This window comes from Limanda limanda, chromosome 1 (genome assembly GCF_963576545.1).
Source record: "Limanda limanda chromosome 1, fLimLim1.1, whole genome shotgun sequence".
Lineage (NCBI taxonomy): Eukaryota > Metazoa > Chordata > Actinopteri > Pleuronectiformes > Pleuronectidae > Limanda > Limanda limanda.
In genome coordinates this window covers 40,580,481-40,602,797 of record NC_083636.1, presented here as the reverse complement: position 1 = coordinate 40,602,797, position 22,317 = coordinate 40,580,481, and the positions used below count along the sequence as shown (strand labels likewise).

Genomic DNA, 22,317 nt, shown 5'->3' with positions numbered 1-22,317 from the left:
GATAAATGGGGGATAGGACAAGAACCACAGTAATCTTCAGGTAATGGTTGGCACTAATTTTAGAGTAGTTCAGTATTGTTGCTTTCTTGGTGAGAGTTAGCTGAGAGGACTGGAAGCACGGGGGAATAGCAAGCCTGCTCCTGCCCAAAGATGAGTCTGACCACCCAGTATCCTCCGGCGACAACAAAGCAAGTCACTTGACCTGGCCGTCATACAGTCTAACCTCCCTGGTTTTCTAATAGGGATGAAAAAAAAGAAGATCACAAGTAACTAGTTAGCTTTACAGATGCTGGCAGAGGATATTCTTTCCCCTTTGGACAGAGCCAAGATTGCTGTCTCCCTGTTGTGGACTTATCATCTGCTGCCTGTAGCTTCAAGTCTACAGATGAGAGTGACGATTATCTTCCCATCTAACTCTCTGCAAATGTATGTATTACCAAAAATATTGATTTAAGGGAAATTTAAAGCCCAAGAAACATTGCTATGGTCCTTTGAATGTCTGGGACAATATTCCTACCAACCCTGTCAGAGGAACAGTTTGATGTTTTACATTGAATGCACTTGATGTGATATAAACTTTTCATTAAGTGAACCATTGTGTGACCAGTGTGTGTGACCAGTGTGTGATGGATGCTCTGCTGTACCATCTGTGCCTCTGTGTTGTTAGTGGAGTTTAAAAAAAAATTAATTCCAGAAAGCGCTGCATCAGATGGGACAGACAATACCGACCTGCTACTTAAAGCCTTTAATTCCATGAATACATCAGTGAAGGTAAATAAAACCTTTACTACATTACCACAATAGAGATGTTGCTTGATATTGTTCCGATTGCTTGGTTGTTTTGTGTAAATGTTTGTTTTGGAAAAGAAAGATGGCATGTGTGTTATTTGTTTGTCTTTGTATTTTCTGCCCTTACTGAAAACAAATTTGTGATTATTTAAAAAAAAAAAGAGACACTTAACCCACAAAGTTAGATTTTCTACCTTGAAATGAAAAGTTCGGGTGAAGTATATTCTATGGTATTTGGAGGTTCAGGGCTCATCATGCTTGCTAATCCTTTTCTTCTGTTTTGTGCCAGAGATGTAGATGTAAAGATGTAAGCGCTTTTGTAAAGGACACTTCGCCAAATACTGTTAGCCATTTTAGGGTAAAACTCCCACACACAAGGAACTTTGCTGTATGGATTGTTATTTTAAATTTTTCCCTCTTCGTGACCCCTGGGTGGGACTTGGAGCTTTAAGGCTGGCACTCTAAGATCAGTGAGCACTTCTGTGTGGATTCAGTGAATGTGTAGAAATCCTTGTAGTATTGCATTGTATGTAATGTGTAGAAAGATTGTATTTTGTTGAGCTTTTCTTAACTAACTACCTAGTGATGTTTCTGCCATCTAATTGCCATAGCTATACATATTTCTAAAAGTACAAGAAAACTGCATAACCATAGTGGAAAAACACTTCCTTTATTTGCAAATTTGAACATGACCGCTAAGATAGTTGACAGTTTACCGCCTCCAGTGTGTCAGACCCCTGTCATTTTCTTACAGCAGAAAACAAATTATAAATACATATAATACAAGTAAAGGTACTTTTGTGAAAATTCATCACTATGATTTAAATGAAAATATAGACATGCAAACACAAAAATGGTTGGACTGGAGTAGCCAAGGTGTTGTAATAACTTTTATATAGTTTGAAGTGGAACTAAATATAGATTAACTTACTTAGGTGATTTAAAGGTAAGTGCATTTTAAGCATCAGCAACAGTGAAAACGACACCCTTTGCATACTATTTACAGCCTTTGCTAAAGATATGCACAGTTATTGGTACAGTGTCTGTACTTACCAATACCAGTATTGATCTGCATCGGTCCAATTAACATTCTTTTTAATAATAGTTATTGGACTGAGAAGGTGGCAGTTTTGTAATATTTTCTAGGAAAAAGTGTCATCCGATACCTTCAAAAGTTTATAATCTGGACATACTCTCCCAAGAAACTTACCTAGTAGATGGAAGTTCTTTCTGAAATTAACTGGTTTATCACTTGAGTGGTGGCTCTCAGTTTGTGTCCTGCTTTGCAGACTATTGGGAAAATCACCTTGATGAGCGCGAAGCAGTGACATACTGTAAAAAACACTTGTTACATGGAGCTGAACTGCAACGAATAGTTATTTTCATGATCAATAGCTGTCAATTAATTATTTGTTTCATAATTTGTTTGATAATTGTTTTTTTTTGCCACTATGAGTCCTAAATCCAAAGATATGTGTGGTCTAATAGGTGACTAAGAAAATCTAAGAAAATGTGAGCATGTAATCAATGGGCCTCATGCAAGAACATTGTAAGTACTGTCTGGAGTTTGAATGAAAATGGCAAGTTAGATTCATAGCTCCTAACCTCAGAAAAGTGTGTAATGTGACATTATGAACGCTAGCTATGTTAATTTATCGAGTGCTCTAGGATAACAAATCAACAAAATAAATGCTCCTGATTTCAGATATCCAAAGAGGAAAGGCTAGAATCTTTAGAAGCATCGGCAGTGGATCAGTGCTGTTAATACTGCGTCACCTGTGTATCGCACTGTCTCTGAAATAAAGATGAAATGTTTTGATAGGAAAATAATGTCTTTCCACAGCAAGGCATTCGATGACGGCAACTTGGGGAGGTCCCCGTCACTGATTTTGATGAAATGATATGTGCCGTAATAGATGTTGTTACACTGGCATGTTTTTCTGCTGGTACTGGATCAGTACACCTTTGATTGTAATGTTATACTATATAAAGCAGGCTAAAATAATTTGATGTGCATAGCAGCCACCAGCTGTGTCAAGTCACATCCATTTTGGCTTCACAACATAAACTTTGTGCTCTACCACAGCTCATGATGCTGCTCATATGAGCGCTCCAGTCCTCTCTGTCGGTAGACTCTGTGTCATGAGGCAGAGAGTTAAAGCACAAACCTAAAGCATAAGAATAAATAATTTTAGGGAATTATCTAAAGGCCAACAAGTTGAAAAATTTAGCAGGAGTATTAATAAATCTTCAAATATATTATTATTCAAGTTGTTAAGTTACCAAACTATTGTCTACATAACTGTGAGGGGTAATTTATATATTGTTGTCATATGTATTGCTCCAAATGAATGAAATAAAGAATTCTTGAGTAAAAAGAGCTGAAGTAAAATTGAAAAAAAGCTCACAAATTTAAAAGTTGACTCAGGTTACAACAGGTGTTGAAATTCTATTCATACTTGTAAGACAACTCAAAATACAAGAAAATTGATCGATGGAACATGTTCTCCACTCATACGCACAACTTTAAAACAAACAAACGAATGTGTTTTGCTGAGGCCCTTTGTGTATTCACATGGATTTTACGTCAATGAATGACACATATCAAGACAAAATATATTTGGAATATGTCCTCTCTGGCTTTTCATACACCCTACCATCCTATGGTATTTTTGATAAAAGTATTTCTTATTCCTCCAATTGCATCTGCTTTAAGCATTGTCCTTTCAGCTCTGCAATTAATGAATTATGTTAGTGCTCAGTTTTCCTCATGGCCCACATTCAGTAGTGGAAATCACCTGGATGCTTTAAAGTGTCCTGCGATGGTTAATTGGTTACTCTGGAACTGTTGAGGCAACAGCTGATGCAGTTGTTACTGGTCTGATCTGCTTTCTGAACCTATGGAGCATGTAGTTTGGGCCTGTCTGCATGCAAATCTAATGCAAAAACATCCACACAACTGTTTTTGTAAGAGAATTTTGAGACTCTTTCAGCATTTTTTGAATGAATGAGTATGTGTAATAAATTATACAAACATCTTTGAATTGTGCTCTCAGTGAAGTAGAACTTATATTAAAACCATTGTATGAGCACTTTTGTGCCCACACAATAGATTGGATTTAAAATATGCCTATTACTTTTTCATGTTCAACATATCTGATATTATTGTTTCTTCATCATCAGTGTTTGGATTTTTACCCTTATTTCCCGTTAATAGATCAAACAGAGCAGGTCAACACCCTTAATTTGGTGGCTTAGTACTCGTAGATGTTAATTGTCTAATTACATGTCCTATCGAGCAATAGGATCCCAGGGTCAGGAGTGTCAGACTAGCTGGTCGGGCTGGCATAGAGTGAGAAGTGTGAATGCTTTTGTTTGTCTGGACTGGAACTGACCAGGTCCTGTTATCCTCGCTTATCTCATCTTCTCTTCCTTTGTCCCTGCACCTTACAGGTGGGTGTCCTCCTCGTCAAGTATGTCCTCCTTCAGCAGGTTGTCAATGGGGACAATCCAGCTGTCATTGTTGAACTCTCCATTTAACGCCACCTTCTTCTCCTGCATCTCTGGCTGCACCTCCATCACTTCCAGCGTGGGGTTGTCATGGTAACCGTTCTCCACAGTGTGCAGCTCCTCTGTAAGGTGTTGCTGCAAAGATTCAAAGGAAAAAGTCTGTTTCATATTTAATCTGTGTCTCAGACAAAGTAGTTTCTAATTTAATTTTAAAAAGTAGCTTTAGATCTCTTTCGGTGAATTGGCACTATGGTATGGCTTTTACAGTTAAATAACAAAACTACAGTTTTAAGTGTGAATTTGTAAAAAGTGAATTAAGATTGGTAGAAGATTAACATGATGTAGCCCATGTAGTGAGATATGGGACGTTATTCTAAACTAAAAAGTAAGGTTATCAGTTAGCCATTAGATTTAGTTTTTGTTTGCTTGTGTGACATGAGAGATTCCGTTTTTCTCATGGTGAGGGATCCTAACAAAATAGTTCAATGCCTTTAAAGTAAATATTTGAGGAGTCTGTAGAGAAGTGAGACGCGCATTTACATTTAAAAACCATAAACAAGTGTAATAATAATGATTTGGTCCCTTTAATGGACAAAACAACTGCCACCGCAGTTCAGTTGTGTGTTGCAAGACGTATCTTTTCTTGCACTAAACAAGACACTTAACAAGGAGGATGTCACACCTTGTTAGAGCTCTATGGGACAAATTGTGATTTGTGAATATGGGCTATACAAATAAAATTTGATTGATTGATTGATTGAAACCTAATCTAAATAAGGCGATGCATTACTATTCTATATGTCATTTTTTGACCTAATAATATCATTGTCAGACCTCTGTGATATCATATGATGGGGAATAATTTTCTAATCAACACAGACTTCAGGATTGTCTCTCTAGCTCTGTTATATGTGGAGGGATCTTAAAAAGAAATGTTTTGACTTTGACTTTCGAGCAAGTCCGATGCATGTCTACAAGTGTGACCGAGTACTAACCTGGTTCTCATTGTATGACCTGCGGTGGTGAGAGGCACAGATGGCAAGGATAAAGATCATGATGAGCAGAGCTCCACATGAGGCCAGTATGGCTATCAGGGTTTTATTATCTGGTGGTTTCTGTAAGTAAAAAATACAAAAAGAGAATGATTTATTTTCACTCTGAAGTATCCATAAGTGTCCTGCCTTTAAAGTACACAGGCATTTGAAGCACTAACCATTAGGCTGTTTACGTGCACTGAACAAAACATCTCTATGATTGCACTTACCTTGGAGAATTCCTCATAATACTGGGTTATGCTGCTGGTTTTCACTGTAAGGGAAATTTGAAGTTATTTGTATGCATTTTCTAAAATAAATTATAACTAGCAAATATGATTTAATGAAGGGACGAGGGGTCTTTACCTTTGCCATTTATTTCCATGCAGTCAATCAGTACTTTGCCATTTTTATGCCTCCATATCAGGGTGCAGTTCCCATCTTGCAAATTTGCCATCAGCCGCTTGCACATCTCCACCAGATCCTTATTTTTCTCTTTCTGAGGATAAAATAATGACATATCTGGTCAAATCTATGTACATAATAAATCCAACACCACATCACTTATCTTACTTTGCCATAAACAATCAATAACACAATACATTAAATGTGGCCAAGGGTAGGGGTGATAGCTGAGGTCATATCTTCCAGTGCTGTGATGTAGCAGCAGTATGGTGCAAAGAAGTCAGATATAGATACACACACAGTATGTGACACCAGGACTCACACAACTAACTAGCACTAACATTAACTAACTCATTAATACAAGATGAACACAAGTCAGTGGAAACTGATCTAAAAGCCATAGCACCATAAAAGCATATGATGGTAAAATATTATTAAATCAATTATTAATAAATTATCTATTGCACAGTTATTCCCCGTCTTTAAAATGAAGAATATTTTATTAAAAACTATCAGTGAAAATGAAATTGAAGGCTGCCTCCATGAGCAGGACATTGGCAGTGGCTTGATAAGTGTCTGTGCTTGAATTGTTTTTATTATCACGTGTAGTGTTCATGTAAATATAAACAGTTTGAAACACACTTAAAGTCAAACAGAAGAAAACCCTTACCTCAGGTTTGCTGTTTAGAGAATACTGTAAAAACGTCAGAAACCAAGTGTCAGTCCAAAGCATCCATGAGTCATTTCTGCAATATGTTAATGTGAATAATATTGATCATAATATTAATAATAACATCTTTATTTCTAAAGCATTTATCTGAACAAGGTTACAAAGTACATTTGAAGACAACGAAAATAAGGAAATATTACAAACTACAATGTAAAAAAACTGCCATTAAATGGCTTTCCTATAAAAAATATGTCATGAGCTAAATTTTACTGGCAGCCAAAGAAGGAAAGTAAGAGAGGTATGTTGAAAACATTTTTTCATCGTATTTGTTGAAATCCTATTTCACGACCAACTATTTTCTTTGATTTGGATCATATGAAATTATTCGCTGATGCAAATATCTTGCACTAGCCGACCTGCCTGCTTGTGCACACCGTACCTATGCTCTCACTACACATGACTGGAGTCTTTACAAGCCAAAGAGGCATACACTGCTGGAGCCAGAGTTAAGAGGTCTTTCATATACAAATACTGGACTTGCAATTTTGTCTTCTTCCACATTATTTCTGCTCTTTTCCACAGTGTTTTGAAGACTCCTGTTTTCTATCCAATGAGAGGTTTATAATGTGTGTGAGCATGGTTATGAGTTGGACGGGACTCCATTCAAAGACTGTGATTAAAAAAATGATCAATGTGGATATACAAATCACCAAAAGTAATGACTTTAAGTAAAGGAAAGGAAAGCAGACCTGCTGGTTATACCTCATTTCATGTCTTACCAGAAATATCTTTGGCAGAGGATCTGTGGTGGCGGCATTAGAGGTTTGCAGGAATGTTGTTCCACTTAGGTTCTCAAGTACAGCAGATCCTGTTGTCAGAGTGGGGGGGGTTCTGGTGGTCCCTGTTTTCCCAGTCTCTGTGGTCCTTGATTTTGTCTGCCAGTTTGTTGTAACTGGCACAGTTGTTGTCTTTGTGTCTTAGAACAGAAATAACACAGCAACTATAACAAATATCCACAGATAATGATGTAGCCACTTCTGAGCCTAACACTATAGGCAATAGCTGGCTATATTACACCACAATACACAACTAACAAAACAGAGGAGTTCTGGGTCAAATTCAATGGACTGATAACAAAATCCACCTTTATCAAAATGAGTCCGAAACTGCACTGGGTGAAGCCGAGACACTTTGAATTGACTGGATCTGTTTATTGCAAGCTTTTCTAGGTCCAAAAAGAAAGAGCTGATATGATTTTGGCTATATATCTTAGAAGTAATATGTTTTATAGTGACATGTTCTTCCAAATTAAGTTATGAATCAGATGTGATACCAAGGTATCTGGCTATAGATTAAATATTGCTTGCGAATGGACCCACTAATTGTTGTATTTTGCCTGCTAGAAGGTCAGGGCCAAAATTATAATATTTAACTTAGTTTAGCTGCAGAAAGTTAAAACAAATCCATTTCTCAATATCCGTGACACACTTTATTAAATTCCTAACTGCATATCTTCTGCCAAGCAGTGATATCTGGCTCCACTAAATAGACTGATGTTTCCTAATTGAAGCTTATAATAGTAAATCTAAATTGGGCCAAGAATAGATCCCTGGGTGCCCCACACATCAGTAGAGCTGACAATGAAATATGTGAACAAGTAGAAACAAAAAGTTCTTAATCAGCGAGATATGACTCAAACCATTTAAAGGCAGGTTTGGATATATTAACACAGTGATTTAATCTGTTGAGAGGATGTTATCATTTACAATGTCAAAAGCTAAACTGAAGATGAGCATTAAAATAAAGCAATCACCAGTGAACTCATCAGTAAATTATTTGTAATCATAATGAGAGTGGTGTCAGTACTGTGCAGTACTTGCAGAACCCGAACTGGAACTGGTAAAAAATATTGTAATAGTTTAATACAGAGAGGAATTGATTTAGCCCCACTTATAAATAGGGAGACAATTATGTGAAAGGGATTGATCAAGGTTAGACTTTTGCAATAAAGGCTGGCTGATCAGATGGCTGGCTTAAAATAATTTGGAACGTAGTATGAGGTAAGGGAGTTGTTTTTTTATGACAAACAACCTTGGGCCAATGGCACCTGTAACCTCTTTTAGAAGTGAAGTAGGTATAATATTTGTAACACCCCAAGAAGAGAGTTTATAGTTTAGTTTAGTTTAGAGTGCATATGAGCAAGTGCACAGTAGTGATGAGTTCAGGAAGAGAAATTTGATGAAAATTAAAGGTAGGGTCGGAAAGTTTTCATCGTATTTGTTGAAATCCTATTTCACGACCAACTATTTTCTTTGATTTGAATCATATGAAATTTTTCGCTGCAAATGACTTGCACTAGCTGACCTGCCTGCTTGTGCACACCATACCTATGCTCTCATTACACATGCCTGGAGTCTTCACAAGCCAAAGAGGCATACTGCTGTTATTCTTTCTACTGTTTTGAACTGTGTTTTGAAGACATCTTAAGCCATCTTAAGTCTATCCAAGAGAGTTGTTTACTGGTTTAATTGAAGCAATAGCATCTAAGACAGATTGGCAGAGACTATAAAACTTGAAATGAGATAGATCAAATGGAGTATAATGTATTAAGCCTTGAGCAGAATTTGCAGAGAATTTTAAAGCACTATTTTCATTTAAGGTACAGATCATTGATGAAGCATGGACCACATTGTCAAACATGATACAGAGGCTCTAAGCAGTGAAAGACATTAGTAACATTACATTTCAATTAGCTGATGAGTTTATCCAAAGTGACTTGCAATTAGTGCATTCAACATCTATGAGGGGCCATTTTAGAGGTTCAGTATCTTGCCAAAGAACACCTCAGCATGCAGATGGGGAAATGAAGGCTGCCCTGTAAGCCTGTGCATGTGCTTGTGCTTCCTCCCCTCCCGTGAGGCAGACTGTCAGACAGCCGTTATACTCTATAAACTCGTCTAACGTTCTGACATTATGTGCTCGGATTCAGTTATATGCATGTAACTCATTGGATGAGATATCTGATTTACAGCAGGGCAGGTATCCTTAACAGATGACCAAAGCAACCTAAGACCCTTTCAGGGTGAAGAGATGTAAGATTCTGTACTAAGAAGCAAATAAAACATACCCAGAATATCTTTTCATTATCTGGCCTAACTGACCATCGGAATTGTTTTTCTACCTGGCTTTGGGTGCATTCAGGTGGAGGCCAAGAGTTTTTAATTATACGCAAGATTGTCAGAAGAACCATTGATAAAGTACAAAGTATGATTTGAAAGTTACCTGCAGGAAGTCTCTGTTTATGCAACATCCAAAAATTATGAAATAGTGTCACTGTTTTCAGCATAGTTTATAAGGGACATCAATCAAGTGTAGTTTAAAATAACAAGATAGTTATGGTGAGGGTATACATCTACACTTCCTTCCCTAACTTCAGAATCAAACCTGACAAGTTGGAGGTTTATCAGATGAATGATTGAAAAAGTTCAAGGACAGTCAGATGGATTTACAGCCTCTCAAAGTTTTACATAAACCCTCAAGACATCATCAAGTCAGTAAGAATGCTATTATCTGGAATATGTGTCATTTACAGGAAAACTTACCTCCTTCACTCGTCTCGGTAATGGCTGCATGAGTTTGTTCTGTTGTAGGATATGTTGGGATTTTTGATGTTTCCGCATGGTATGGACTTGTTGTCAGCATGACCGACGGCTCAGTCGTGGATTTTGTACTAGCTACAGAGGCTTCAGGTGTCTGTACTTTGACAGTAGTATGGAATCCCACTGATGTGCCGCCACTGTCAGCTGTTGCAACTGTTGAAAATGTTATAGCTGTTGTAACTGGTATTGTAGCCTTTGGTGGGCTTAAGGTAGCAGCAGCATGGGCAACAGTGGGAGGGGCACTAGAGATGCTAATGTGAGATGATGATGGGTTGTTTATGATGGAAGATTGGGATTGTGTTTGGGCAAAAACTTGAGGCTCTGCAGTCGCCTTGTCAGCAGTAATGTTTGCCGTGGTGACTGCATCTGTTGCCTGTGTCTGGTTAAGATTGGATGATGTGCCTCCCCCACTAGTTGACGATGACCCAGCAGTGATAGAGGGAGAACTCGCTGAAGGGATCACTGCAAAAGCACTGTGGAATAGGAAGCCTAAGGAGAGAGGAAAAAACACAAAAGATTACCCATAGCACATTGCTGAATGGGTCGGATGAAATCAAACCCATCTCTGTCAAGGACAGCATCATATTCACATCACTTTATATATGAAACAATTTTTATTGGGAACAGTGCATTAAGCTTAAAACAAATTCAACAATTGTCTAACATTACAGTTGTCTCTTAGCATATCCATCAGTTACATAATTCACATGGGTTGGTGTTTGTGTCTAATTTCAAGTCCAGTACTACCCCTTAAATAGCTCTGTTATTGGTCTCCAACCTTCCTGAGGGAAATACCTGGTTCTCTAACCGCTTGTCCGCTTCACATGCTCTATAACAGCTGCTGCTGTGTGTTTTCTGCAGGCTGTGCGGTGAGGAATGTGTAGGTGAGCTAAAAGCACTAGTACTGATATCAGCTTGAACAGTGATTGGTGCCAAATGCTTAAAAAACAGATATGTCAGAGATAGCTCAGGTCGGTGGGGGTCCCACGTCACACAAGAGGAGGATGAACAATAGGGAAAAGATTTTAAACAACTCTTGAAGAGTGAAATTGCAAATCGTCTGTATTTTTTAAAGCGCTTTTCTAGTGTTGAGAACCATTCAAAGTTGAGTACAGTTTTTTTTTATTAACCCATTCACACACAATTCAGAATTTGGGGTTCAGTATTTTTGTCAGGATAAGACACTTCAGCATTCAGACAAAGATCCATCCCTCCCACCAGGTTCCACCATTTATCATCAACATAGGCATAGAAATCATCAGTAGCAATCATCACTAGCCCACAGAATCCAGATCAAACAGGCTTTAAAGACACCCTCCCAGCAACACATGCAGGCTATTCAATAAAATGCAATACTCATCACAAGAACGAACAGGAACCATCATTGTCTCACTGGATGCAGAAAAAGTATTGGACCGTCCTGTTTGCCACATTAAAGTGGTTTGTCTTCAGGGAATCATTCATTAATTGGATCAAAACTCTCTACACCTTCAGTCACTGTCATCACTTATTGACCAAGATCGCAAAAATGTCGCAACGCACAGGGGGACTAGGACTACACAGCAACAGTTGGGATGTGGCAGCCCGCACATCCCGTATCCTGTTGTGCACAAGCCACATCACATGGTTATGCATCATTATTTCCTCCAGAGCTGGTCGGGTTCCACTTCACTCCATTACTGATAACAATAAATGACCACTTACCACGTCTATCTATTATGGGCAGAATACCCTCTGTTAAAATGATAATACTACCTAAAATGAACTACAATACATTTTCAATTATTCCAACTCATCCCACCCTCACCTGGTTCTCATCTCTTGACTCAATCATCTCAAAATTGTACTGGAAAAACAAGACACCAAGAAGAAAATGGACCACCCTAGAAAAATCACCAAAACCAAGGAGGCCTGCAGGCATTACAATTCTACCACTACGGTCTAGTCAGCCAACTTCAATATATACTCAAATGGACCCACTAAAGCCATCTGCTGATTGTGGTTAGATATAGAACAAACATTTTGCAAACAAATCCTGATTTCAGACCCACCCTTTAATCAGACAATCAAAAAACATCCATGTTTCAAAGTAGCAACAAAAGTAAACTCTGACAGCCTGGTGGAAATAAAATACCCCCATCTGGAATAACCTTGATTATGTAATAAACAAAAGAAAACACTTCACGTCCACACATAGATTGAAAAAGGAATTACACATCTCCAACATATATGTACTTTTCACAATAACACGTGGTCTCATTCTCCCACTTGGTCCAGAGGTACGAAATTGGGAATAAACATTTCTAAGAATATCTACAACTTAAATCATCCATTCAAATAAAAAAATTATCATCAAATCCATTGACTTAGATCTTCCACCCTCAACTCTACAGCTCATCACAATCCCCCGGAATAATATCACAATCAGATAAAACACTACCCATACCATCAAGGAAATGGGAATCCGATTTATCCATCATTCCTGATGCTGACTTATGGAGACAAATTTGCAAAAACATCTATTTCATGAACTAACAAAAAACAAAATTGGATTACACTGGAAAACTATTTACTTCGCACACACAATAGTCACAATAGTTATATTCACGCCACCTGGCACTGCACACCGACTCTTTGAAAGAGGTCATAGAATTACTTTAGGTTAGGTTAGGTTACTTTATTTTAACCCTTTGGTAGAAAAAAAAAGGCATCCATCCGAAACAGAGTTCAAACACATTGACAGAAGACAAGATCACAAAAATCACTACAAAAAGTGCTAAAATGCTTCGCTGTCGATTGGATAAGTTGCGTAGGAGGGTTGTTTGCCAAAGTAACCGCCTCAAAATCTCTTGGAGTTTCCGATTAAGTCTGTAGGGGGCAGGTGAATTGGCAAAGAATATACTTCAAAAGTCACATGAAAAGATGAATTCCAGATACAACCAGCAGACTAAGGTTTGTCAGTTGAGTCCAGATGATTGTGTGTCTTCAACTACTGCCCTTTGTCAATTCTCCTTTCCCAGCAAAGTTCAGTGGTCTTTGTTCTGTGGTGCATCAACTCTCTGATTTAAAATATTTGACTGAAACCCCTGGATGTAGAAATCTACCAAACTATGTTTAAAGTTGCCGTCACTGTTTTAGCCTCTACCTGTTTTGATTCTGTGGCAGTGGAAAGGGCAGACGTGGAGATTGTTTGCGATGGATTGTTGCAGGGCCGGTTAAAAAATTCTGAGACAAAATTGTATAGACTAAACATTTAGATGCTGCTAAAGAAGTAATCAAACTAATCAACAGCTATCCATTACTGGTTCCAAATCCCGCACAACATTATAAAGAGCATGACATAGACGTTGGAGATGCTGAGCCAGCATGTTAGAGGCAAAGAGGAAACAGTTGGAGGCAGAGGTTCAATATATGGGAAACAAAATTGCTGAGCCTTGTTCATCTAACTGGATCTCAGCCTTCATTATACTCACAGGCCTGTTTTCATACACAGTGGTGCTATTTGGCTCAAGAGTTTCTCTAGCAACATTTCAAAGATTGATGAATCGTGTTGTTTCTGGTCTTAGTGGTTGTTCTGTGTATTGAAATGTATCTTTGACAGGTTGGTCTGGGCACATTTGACAATAAATCTTGCTAAATGTGAATTTGCTAAGGCCACTGTGACCTACCTTGGTAAGGTTGTTGGCCAAGGCCAAGTCTTTCTAGTGCAGGCAAAAATTGGGGCTGTTTTCTCCACCTCCATGAATGAGCTGATGCGTTACAAGGGATGATAGGCTACTACCGTAGCTTTTGTAAGAACTTTTCAACTGTAGTCACACCATTGACCGACTGTTAAAAGCCAAAGTCGTTACATTTAGTCTGAACATTATCAGAAAGCTTTACAGAGTGTGAAAGCCTTCTTGTGTTCAAGTGTTGGAGGTTCACGACATCGACTAGCCCTTCAAGCTGCAGGTCGATGCCAGCAATGTGAATTCTGGAACTGTTCTGCTGCAGAAAAATGTAAAGGGGAAAGATTGCCCATGAAGTTTCTTCACAAGAAAACATAACAAACACCAGTGGGAACCATTCAGTTGTTGAAAAATAGATAATAATATAATTATAATGGGGCTTGCTTGGGCTCTGCAGCACTTTGATGTTTAATTTGGCTGTGTGGTATCTCCCTGTGTGGTATTTAAAGACCATAATCCCCTCACCTTTTGAAAAAACCCTGCTGAACCCTAACCAGAAGCTGATGAGATGTTTGCTGTCTTTACACATATAAAGGAGGCTGAAATAGTGTTGCAGATGCGCTGTTGTGTGCTCCAATATGTGCAGTGTCACCATGTATGCATTAACAGCACATTAGAGTGATTTCAAAATAAAAGATGAACTTCCTGGAGATGGGACGTCACATTTGTAAAGTCTGTGAATCCAGGAATGAATTAAAAGGTAACAAATTAATTAATTCAAATACACAAAATTAGTAGAACCATATGAAGTAATGATAAATAATAATACAATTAATGATACAAATGTCGTCTTCCCGTGATGATGCTGCTCTGGGATCCAGCTCCTTCATCACCAAGCACATACTCTCTTTCCTCACGCGCAGTCCATGTTATTTGCAATTTGCGTACATCCACCAATTTTTTTGGTTTTTGTTAACCATCATATATCTTTTCCTTCTCTATATCTCTTCTCAGGCTCTGTACAAAGTGGCAAAAAGCATTTAATACCTATTTTATTAACCAGGGTGTATTTGTAATGATAGTGTATTTCTTTAAACTCATAAGGAGGCACTATCTAAAAAGATGTCAACTGGTCTATAAAGTAAGGAGTATTATTAATGACTAATACACAGATAATTGTCATTTTTATTCTAGTTTTTTTTACAAACACTTGGAACCAAAACTCAGGTTAGCACATTCTTATAGTGATTATATACCTACTAGGAAATAGAACTTAAAAAATCAAATATTAATAATAATAATCTGGTGTAAACATGTTGGTGTACCCCAAGGCTCTGCTTTTGGCACTGTTATTTAGTCTGTATATAAGTGACTTGACAGTTTGACAGAATCAAATTTAATTTAGTTAATTTTAGATACATTAGGAATAACTAAATAAACTAAGGCTGCAAAATCACTCATTGTTCTTTTAAACGTACACTACTTTATTACCATATGGACACAGACAAGGGAAATCACATCACAACCAGTACAAAGACATAAAAATCAGGCTTTGGAAATATTGTATCAAATGCTTATCCTCACTGTAAACCAAATCATCTACCAGAGCTGCCAGAGGGGACTGGGAAAACAGTAAACCTGTTCAAAAACATCCCCTATGTCGCAATGTTCCCTGAACCACACTGCAGCCGTCCAGAAAGTTTTGTGGTAATCCATTCTGTTGTTTCAGTGTAGTCCTACAAACAACCAACAAATGGACAGGGAGTAAAAACATCTTTGTGGCGATAATAATTGTTAATTTATTGTGGATTTACTGTTGATATAGACCTAAACTTACCAGCATTATCAGCATCTTTTGTGACATCAGAGATTGAAATAGACGTTGAGGATGATGGAACTGCTGTGAAAAATCAATATAAAATAGTAATATAAATCTGCTTTTAAAAATTGACTTAATAACATATATTTTCAGCAGCAGCATGGCAAATTTAATTCATAAACACTGACATTGCATCAAGCGGATGATGGGTATATGTCCATTATTCAATTCTATTCAGTTTTATTTGTATTGCGTCAAAAAAACAACCCACTTCATCACAAGGCACTTTACATAGTATTATATAAAACACATGCCTTACCAGCTTTTTGTGGACATTACCATGGTCTGCACCAGGAGTAGAGGAAGTTGCCGGACCTGATATGTAAAATGAATAAATCAACTGACATAATTTTTTTTATCAAACTTATTTTGAATCCCCCCTTCTAACATTTTGGGCTGTGTTTACTGGCACCTGTGACACTTTTAAACCATTTTCTTTAATAGTGCTCCTGTAAAATGGATAAAAAGACTTCATTGTTAGTCTTCTATTTAATGCAGAGACCAAACTGGGCCTATTCCTGCCTACATTTGTATTATTGTGTTAAATGCTTTATAACAACAGATGTTACCATCACAGCTTCACTATGTAATATAGATAATGGCAAAGAAGGTAATGATAGCTTCATTAACTTAAATAATCCTGTACTCAAAGTAGGCCTGTGATGAACTGTCCAACCTATCCAGTGTGTGGGTATATACATGCATACCAGTTGCCTATGGGTTGTGCTTAAGGACCAAGCCTCTCGGCCAATGTGAGCTGGGATCGCATTTAGCCATCAGGCAGCTCTGGACACCAGCTCTGGGCCGCAGTTTGCTAGCATGATAGCAACTGTATCATGAGTTGAAATATGAGGGAACTAAGGCTAATGAGGCTAATTCTCACCTGTGGTTTAGTACCAACGTTACATGCATTAAAAATTAAGCTTTAAGCTTACATACCTTTATCTTCTTGCCTCTTCACCTTTTCAAGCCTCTTCCTTGTCATGGCCAGGCAAATACATCCTTTTTTTTGTCGGACATATTACGGCTGTTGGTCTGTTGTTTCATTGACCTGCGCTTGTGATGTCGCCTGTAAGTGACTTTGTGAAGCCCACACACAGTCAACAGCCCATGAGTGTCGCAAATTGGTGAAAAAAGACACTAGCCAGATTATCCGCGGGCGGCTGTGGCTGAGGGGTAGAGTGGTCGTCCTCCAACCTGAAGGTCGGCGGTTCGATCCCCAGTCTGAACCATCTGCATGCCGAAGTGTCCTTGGGCAAGACGCTGAACCCTGAATGGCCCCCCATAGAATAACTAAGTGCTGCGAATAGATGCACTGTATGAATGTGTGTATGAATGGGTGAATGTGAAACTGTACTGTAAAGCGCTTTGAGTGGTCATCATCAGACTAGAAAAGCGCTATATAAATACAAATCCATTTACCATTTACCATCCATCCTGACCATTGTCATGACTATTGTTTGCCTAATGCTGTGCAAACACATCCAGCACACCTCTTGTTGTTTGTGACTACACATCTTCATTTAACAACAATATTCATTATTTATTTAATGTTCTGCATTCTAATGGCTGAGATAAAATGTGTCCATGGCAAAAATGATTTGCTAGTCCCTTCACTATTTCCTTGCTGTTCCCTCTTTCTCTTACACAAATTTGTCATGTATATATACTCTACTTGGATGTGGACTTTAATATTGCTATCTGACCAACACTACTATAGTGAGTCAGAGACAGGTAAGAAAATTAACATGTCATGGCATGGTGAGTAGAATGGGAAAACAGAGTTTTTCATCAAGATTGGACGGACTCTGACATGGTCAGTCTTCTGATCTGTATCATACATACAACGAGACCAAATAGATGTTTCAGCTCAAATAAAGTCCCACTGGCTTGACTGTGACTACTTTCATACATATTTTATACAATTCACACTGCAAAAGAGCGACTTGACAAAACAAGTGGAGCTTTTAGTTCAGAGGATTAATTTATTCTTTTACGCATAGGTTAAGGGAAAATAAGGAAATTATAGGACTTAGACTGCCAGAGACCCTGGTTACACTAGATGTAGTGCCCTTTCTCAAGTAGCATCTTCTTACTTTTATTACATACTTTGTGTTTTCTTTTTCTTCTTCTTCCACATTTTTTACAGAAATTTGAGAAAAGAGAAATAATGAAACAAAAAAAAAACAATCAAATCAAGCTCCCAATAAAAGTGAATTACTTTGAATATTTGAATAGGAATCCTTATCATTTCTCCTGTCCAGCCCACCTAACATAGCACATTAACTGCCATGACACCATGTATTTTTGACATTCGGAATAGTTATAATCGGGAGATTTGGTCCATGAACTGTCATAAATGTCTTATTGTTGGCTTTGGGGTTTTAAACCTATTTATCTCACATACTTTGTATTTTTAAAGCTCTTGCATTCTTTAACAATAGTTGATCTGACATAGTAATGTCTATCTAGTATGTCTGTGACAAAAAATGTGGATAGGTCATACAGAATACAAATGTATTATATATTAAAATAATAGACATCTATTCTTTCTCTCAAGTAAGTGCGGTCAAGGTCATTTTTTATACTAACCCTAACAAAACTACCAGAAAAACAAATTCAGGACTCTTAAAAAACTGGATATAGTCTGTGTAAAGCAAAAAGCAAAGATATGATTCACTTCAAACTAGTGATAAAACACCAGTATAATCATCAGTAAGTGTTATAGGCCTATAACATCTGTCACCATGTATGCTGTTATCCAGTGGCTGTGTGTGGATGTAATGTAGTTGTGTCAAGGTCTAAAAACACAGCATGGGGGTAAGGGCCATTGTTCTCTAGAATGGAGTTAGGCAAGAATTGTTCAAAGCCCACTGGAAACAGGCTGTGGTCGTGGGTGTGGTGTTTCCAAGTTATTGTGCATTGCATCCTGTCCTGCTCACAATAAATAGAGGAGGACAAGAAGATAAAGTGCTGAGACTGAAGATTTTGGCAAAACGCCCAGTAGAAAAGGTCGGTACAGCGTCCACCAGCCTTGACCTCTACTATGTAAAAAGTGATTGATGTTTAATTAATTTAATTTAATTAATTTAATGATTTATTGTTTTTAAAAACAATTTTTTATATTTTAATATTAAAATTGGATGATAATTACTATGTGTAGTGATGAACCCAATTATTTTTCTGATTTGTTTTCCAACCAATCTCATATTATCTCTTTTGGCAGCAGTAGCAGATGTTTTCAAAGAAATAGCTATAAAACGACACTGTGCAAGACCTGCTCTGCAGTAAGACTGTCTGTATATATTCATTCACTTTCAAACATACTACTTACTTAAAAGATTAAAAGCAAACATCATTGATCTGAACACTTGTTTGCTTGGCATCAGTGTGTGTCAAAATAAGTTGGCATCTTTCTGTTTGTTGTTTTTTACTTGGATATGCCCTGACCAATAAAACCGCCACATGCACACAAACACACACAAAATGTACTGATACTCAAAGGGAAAATAGAAAGTCTCTTAATAGCTCTTAAAGGCAGAGGCATGGGGAAAGTTCAAAGAAATTACGCAAATGGAAAAAAATTAAAATAAGGAGGAAAGGGGAGGAGAGGAGTGAGAAGTCACTGTATGAGAGAGAGGAGGAGAGGGAAGTTCCATGATGGTACCAGTCACAGGCATGAATAATGGAAACCTGGATATGAAGCATGCCATGCTGGGTAGAGGTACATAGAGTGAGAGTTTACAGAAGAGATGAAGGCTGTTTATCTGGACATCAGATAGTGATAAAACATTTGGCTTTACAGAGAGCAGAGGTTCCTCCCTAAAATAAATCTACGTCCACATGCCAGATTTGCCTAGCCCTTAATAACAACCTCCACTGAGTATAGTTCTGAGATAAGGTGCCTCAGACCTACAGGGGTCATCGAATTGATCCCAGGGAGGCTGGACATTTGAGCCGCACAGTAATTTCATTCCCAAGATTTTGATGATTAGGAAAACAGTTTATTGTATAAATGACAGAAAAATCTGTTGTTTTTATACTCTTGTTTAAAATTGTATCTTTTCCCCAGTTAATTACAGACCAGGCCGCAAAATGTGAATTAGTTCAGTAGTTTTAATGTTGTTTTTTTTTGTTTATCTTTTCTTACATCAGATCTCAGAACAATGTTCTACAGATCAGATATTGCATACATTTTGTGATTTACTGACCACTTTCAGACCATTTGCATGCATTGTGAATTTTCTCTAATGAGCATTCTGACAGTCGGTAAGTGAGACACACACAGACAAGAGGAGGGGGAATCGAAAAATATAGTGAGTCAGAGAGAAGTAAGAAAATTAACATCTCATGGCATGCTGAGTAGAATGGGAAAACAGAGTTTTTCATCAAGATTGGACGGACTCTGACATGGTCAGTCTTCTGATCATGGCATAAAAAGATACCAAATAGATGTTTCAGCGCAAATTAAGTCCAACTGGCTTGACTGTGACTACTTTCATACATATTCTATACAATTCACACTGCAAAGAGCGACTTGACAAAACAAGTGGAACTTTTAGTTCAGAGGATAAATCTATTCTTTTACGCATAGGTTAAGGAAAGATAAGGTAATTTATAGAACTTAGACTGCCAGAGACCCTGGTTACACCAGATGAGGTGCTCTTTCTCAAGTAGCATCTTCTTACTTTATTACATACTTTGTGTTTTCTTTTTTTCTTCTTCCTCCACATTTTTAACAGGAATTTGAGAAAACAGAAATAATGAAAAAAAAAAAAAAATCAAATGAAGCTCCCAATAACATTGAATTACATGAAAATGGGTTAAATAGGTTTGCGTACATTTACACCAGGCTACATGCAAAGACTTAATGTCTCTGCCCAACTTCTCACTCTGACACTTACTTTTTTTATAATATCCTGTACTTTAACATAGGATTTAGTAGGATATAGAATAGAATTTTGACGTTGTTTTGGAAGTACTTTAACATAAGAATATTTTTAGTACTCATCCCCCCACTGGATAAGACCTACACATCTCACATACTACTGTAATACATATACTCAAGTATAACACAAGTCTGAGATCTAAAAAATGTAACATCTTAATTTTAAAAAGTATTATTTTCTCATGTGCACTTGTTGCTACATCACACTTTTTATGGTTGCAGTGCAGTCCAGTGCAGCTGACTTTTCTTTCTCTTTAAAAATAAGAACACAGAAGAAAATAATTTAAAATCTAAAAGAAGATTTTGAGCTCAAGCAGGAAAAATATATAAATCTACCAGACTCCCTATAAGATATAGTTATTCATGAAATTTGTATCGACTCACTGAGTGAAAGCATCAACCTCATGATCCTCATTGTCGCTTTGGTCCTGTTTCTGCTCCCTTCTTCTCCCAGATGCATTCATTCAGCGTTGCTCTACAACCCTTCACTTTGTATTAGGAGCTTTTAAAAAATAAAAAAAACGTCCTGTCACGTTGTTCTCCTTGAATTTGTATATTAAGCAAATGATTTAGCCTAACGCATTAATTTCTTCTTCCTCTTCTTTTAGACTGAAAGCCAAGAATGCTTTGTCTCTGCTGCTTTGCTTTCTCTTCTCTTCTCTGGCCAGGGTTTTAGAATTCGGTAGAGGAGTGTTTCTTTGGTTTCCTTGGCTGCACCGTTGTTCCTCACTGTCTCTCAACCCCCTCTCTCTCCCTCAATGGCTTACTGCTGAATTGTGCAGTTCTCTCTCGTGCAGTGTGTTCAGCTGTTAGCTGCCAGTGTAGCAGACCAGGAGCACTGATCCCTGCTCTTATCATGAGAAAAACAGGGGCAGACCCAGTATGGTCCAATCCCACAGCTCTGTACTCTACAATTTCAATAACAATAGAAACCTTTTAGCCAATATGTTGCCCTGTTTTGGATTCTATTCTAAAATGGTCCATCACTCAAGAACAGGGGTTGAAGTCACATCAGCACTGTAATGTTGTTTTATCATTGGAAAGTCCTGTTTAGATAAACAGTCAGGATGTCAAAATTTATACTCAAATACTGGCTTTACTATATTAAAATAATAAAGTTTATAACTATGACCGTATCTTGGACAAAAAACAAGAATTTACTTAACTTGGAAGACCAAATCTGGACTTGCACTTTGACTGTGAAGCCTCGACACATGGACTGAGTGCATAATAATAACCCAATTGCTAATTCAATTTGTCAAGAAGAATTTTCTGTCTGTTTTCTTCAAAGATGGTATATATAGATGGATGACGTGACATCCCCCCAAATGTGAAGCCAAATTATTACCCCCTGGTGGCTGGCTGCAAGATTAGTCACAAACCGTCTCCTCTAGCTAGTGGAAGGAACTTATCTCAGACTACAAAGTTATAGAAATAAATAATTTTGTGTAGTTCTTATCATACTGATGTATGTTCAAGAGTTAATTTTCTTAATTGTAAACATCAGTAATTGTGTGATTTAAAACTCCAATTGTGTTTTGGGCTTAAGAACGCAGATAACCTTTATCAAATTTCAAACTGATGCAGAAGGCCAAAAAGTCCCCTTAAATTTAATCAAACAAATTGCGTGTGTGTGTGTGTGTGTTTGTGTGTGTGTGAGAGAGAGAGAGAGAGAGAGAGAGAGAGAGAGAGAGAGAGAGAGAGAGAGAGAGAGAAAACTTAGTTCCCATCACCTGAAGTTATTTATGTTAACTT

The 22,317-nt window shown here is 37.6% G+C and overlaps 1 protein-coding gene across 1 annotated transcript; it reads right to left on the bottom strand.

The window, feature by feature from the left end:
• Positions 1 to 1,438: 1,438 nt before the first annotated feature.
• On the bottom strand, positions 1,439 to 21,370 carry podxl (podocalyxin-like). The gene is made up of 8 exons (XM_061094289.1): positions 20,947 to 21,370; positions 10,011 to 10,556; positions 7,188 to 7,384; positions 6,409 to 6,432; positions 5,700 to 5,832; positions 5,564 to 5,607; positions 5,295 to 5,414; positions 1,439 to 4,434 (listed from the first exon to the last, which is right to left on the bottom strand). The coding sequence occupies exons 1-8, from the start codon at positions 21,020 to 21,022 to the stop codon at positions 4,237 to 4,239; spliced, it is 1,338 nt and encodes a 445-aa protein (XP_060950272.1). The 5' UTR covers positions 21,023 to 21,370; the 3' UTR covers positions 1,439 to 4,236.
• Positions 21,371 to 22,317: the final 947 nt, after the last annotated feature.

Excerpts from the sequence above, each read along its gene's own strand:
- podxl (XM_061094289.1), bottom strand. The coding sequence starts at position 21,022 with ATGCATCTGGGAGAAGAAGGGAGCAGAAACAGGACCAAAGCGACAATG. Across the intron at positions 5,608-5,699 it reads CATGGAAATAAATGGCAAAG|TGAAAACCAGCAGCATAACC; the intron begins GTAAAGACCCCT and ends TTTCCCTTACAG. Across the intron at positions 4,435-5,294 it reads GGTCATACAATGAGAACCAG|CAACACCTTACAGAGGAGCT; the intron begins GTTAGTACTCGG and ends GAATCTTTGCAG.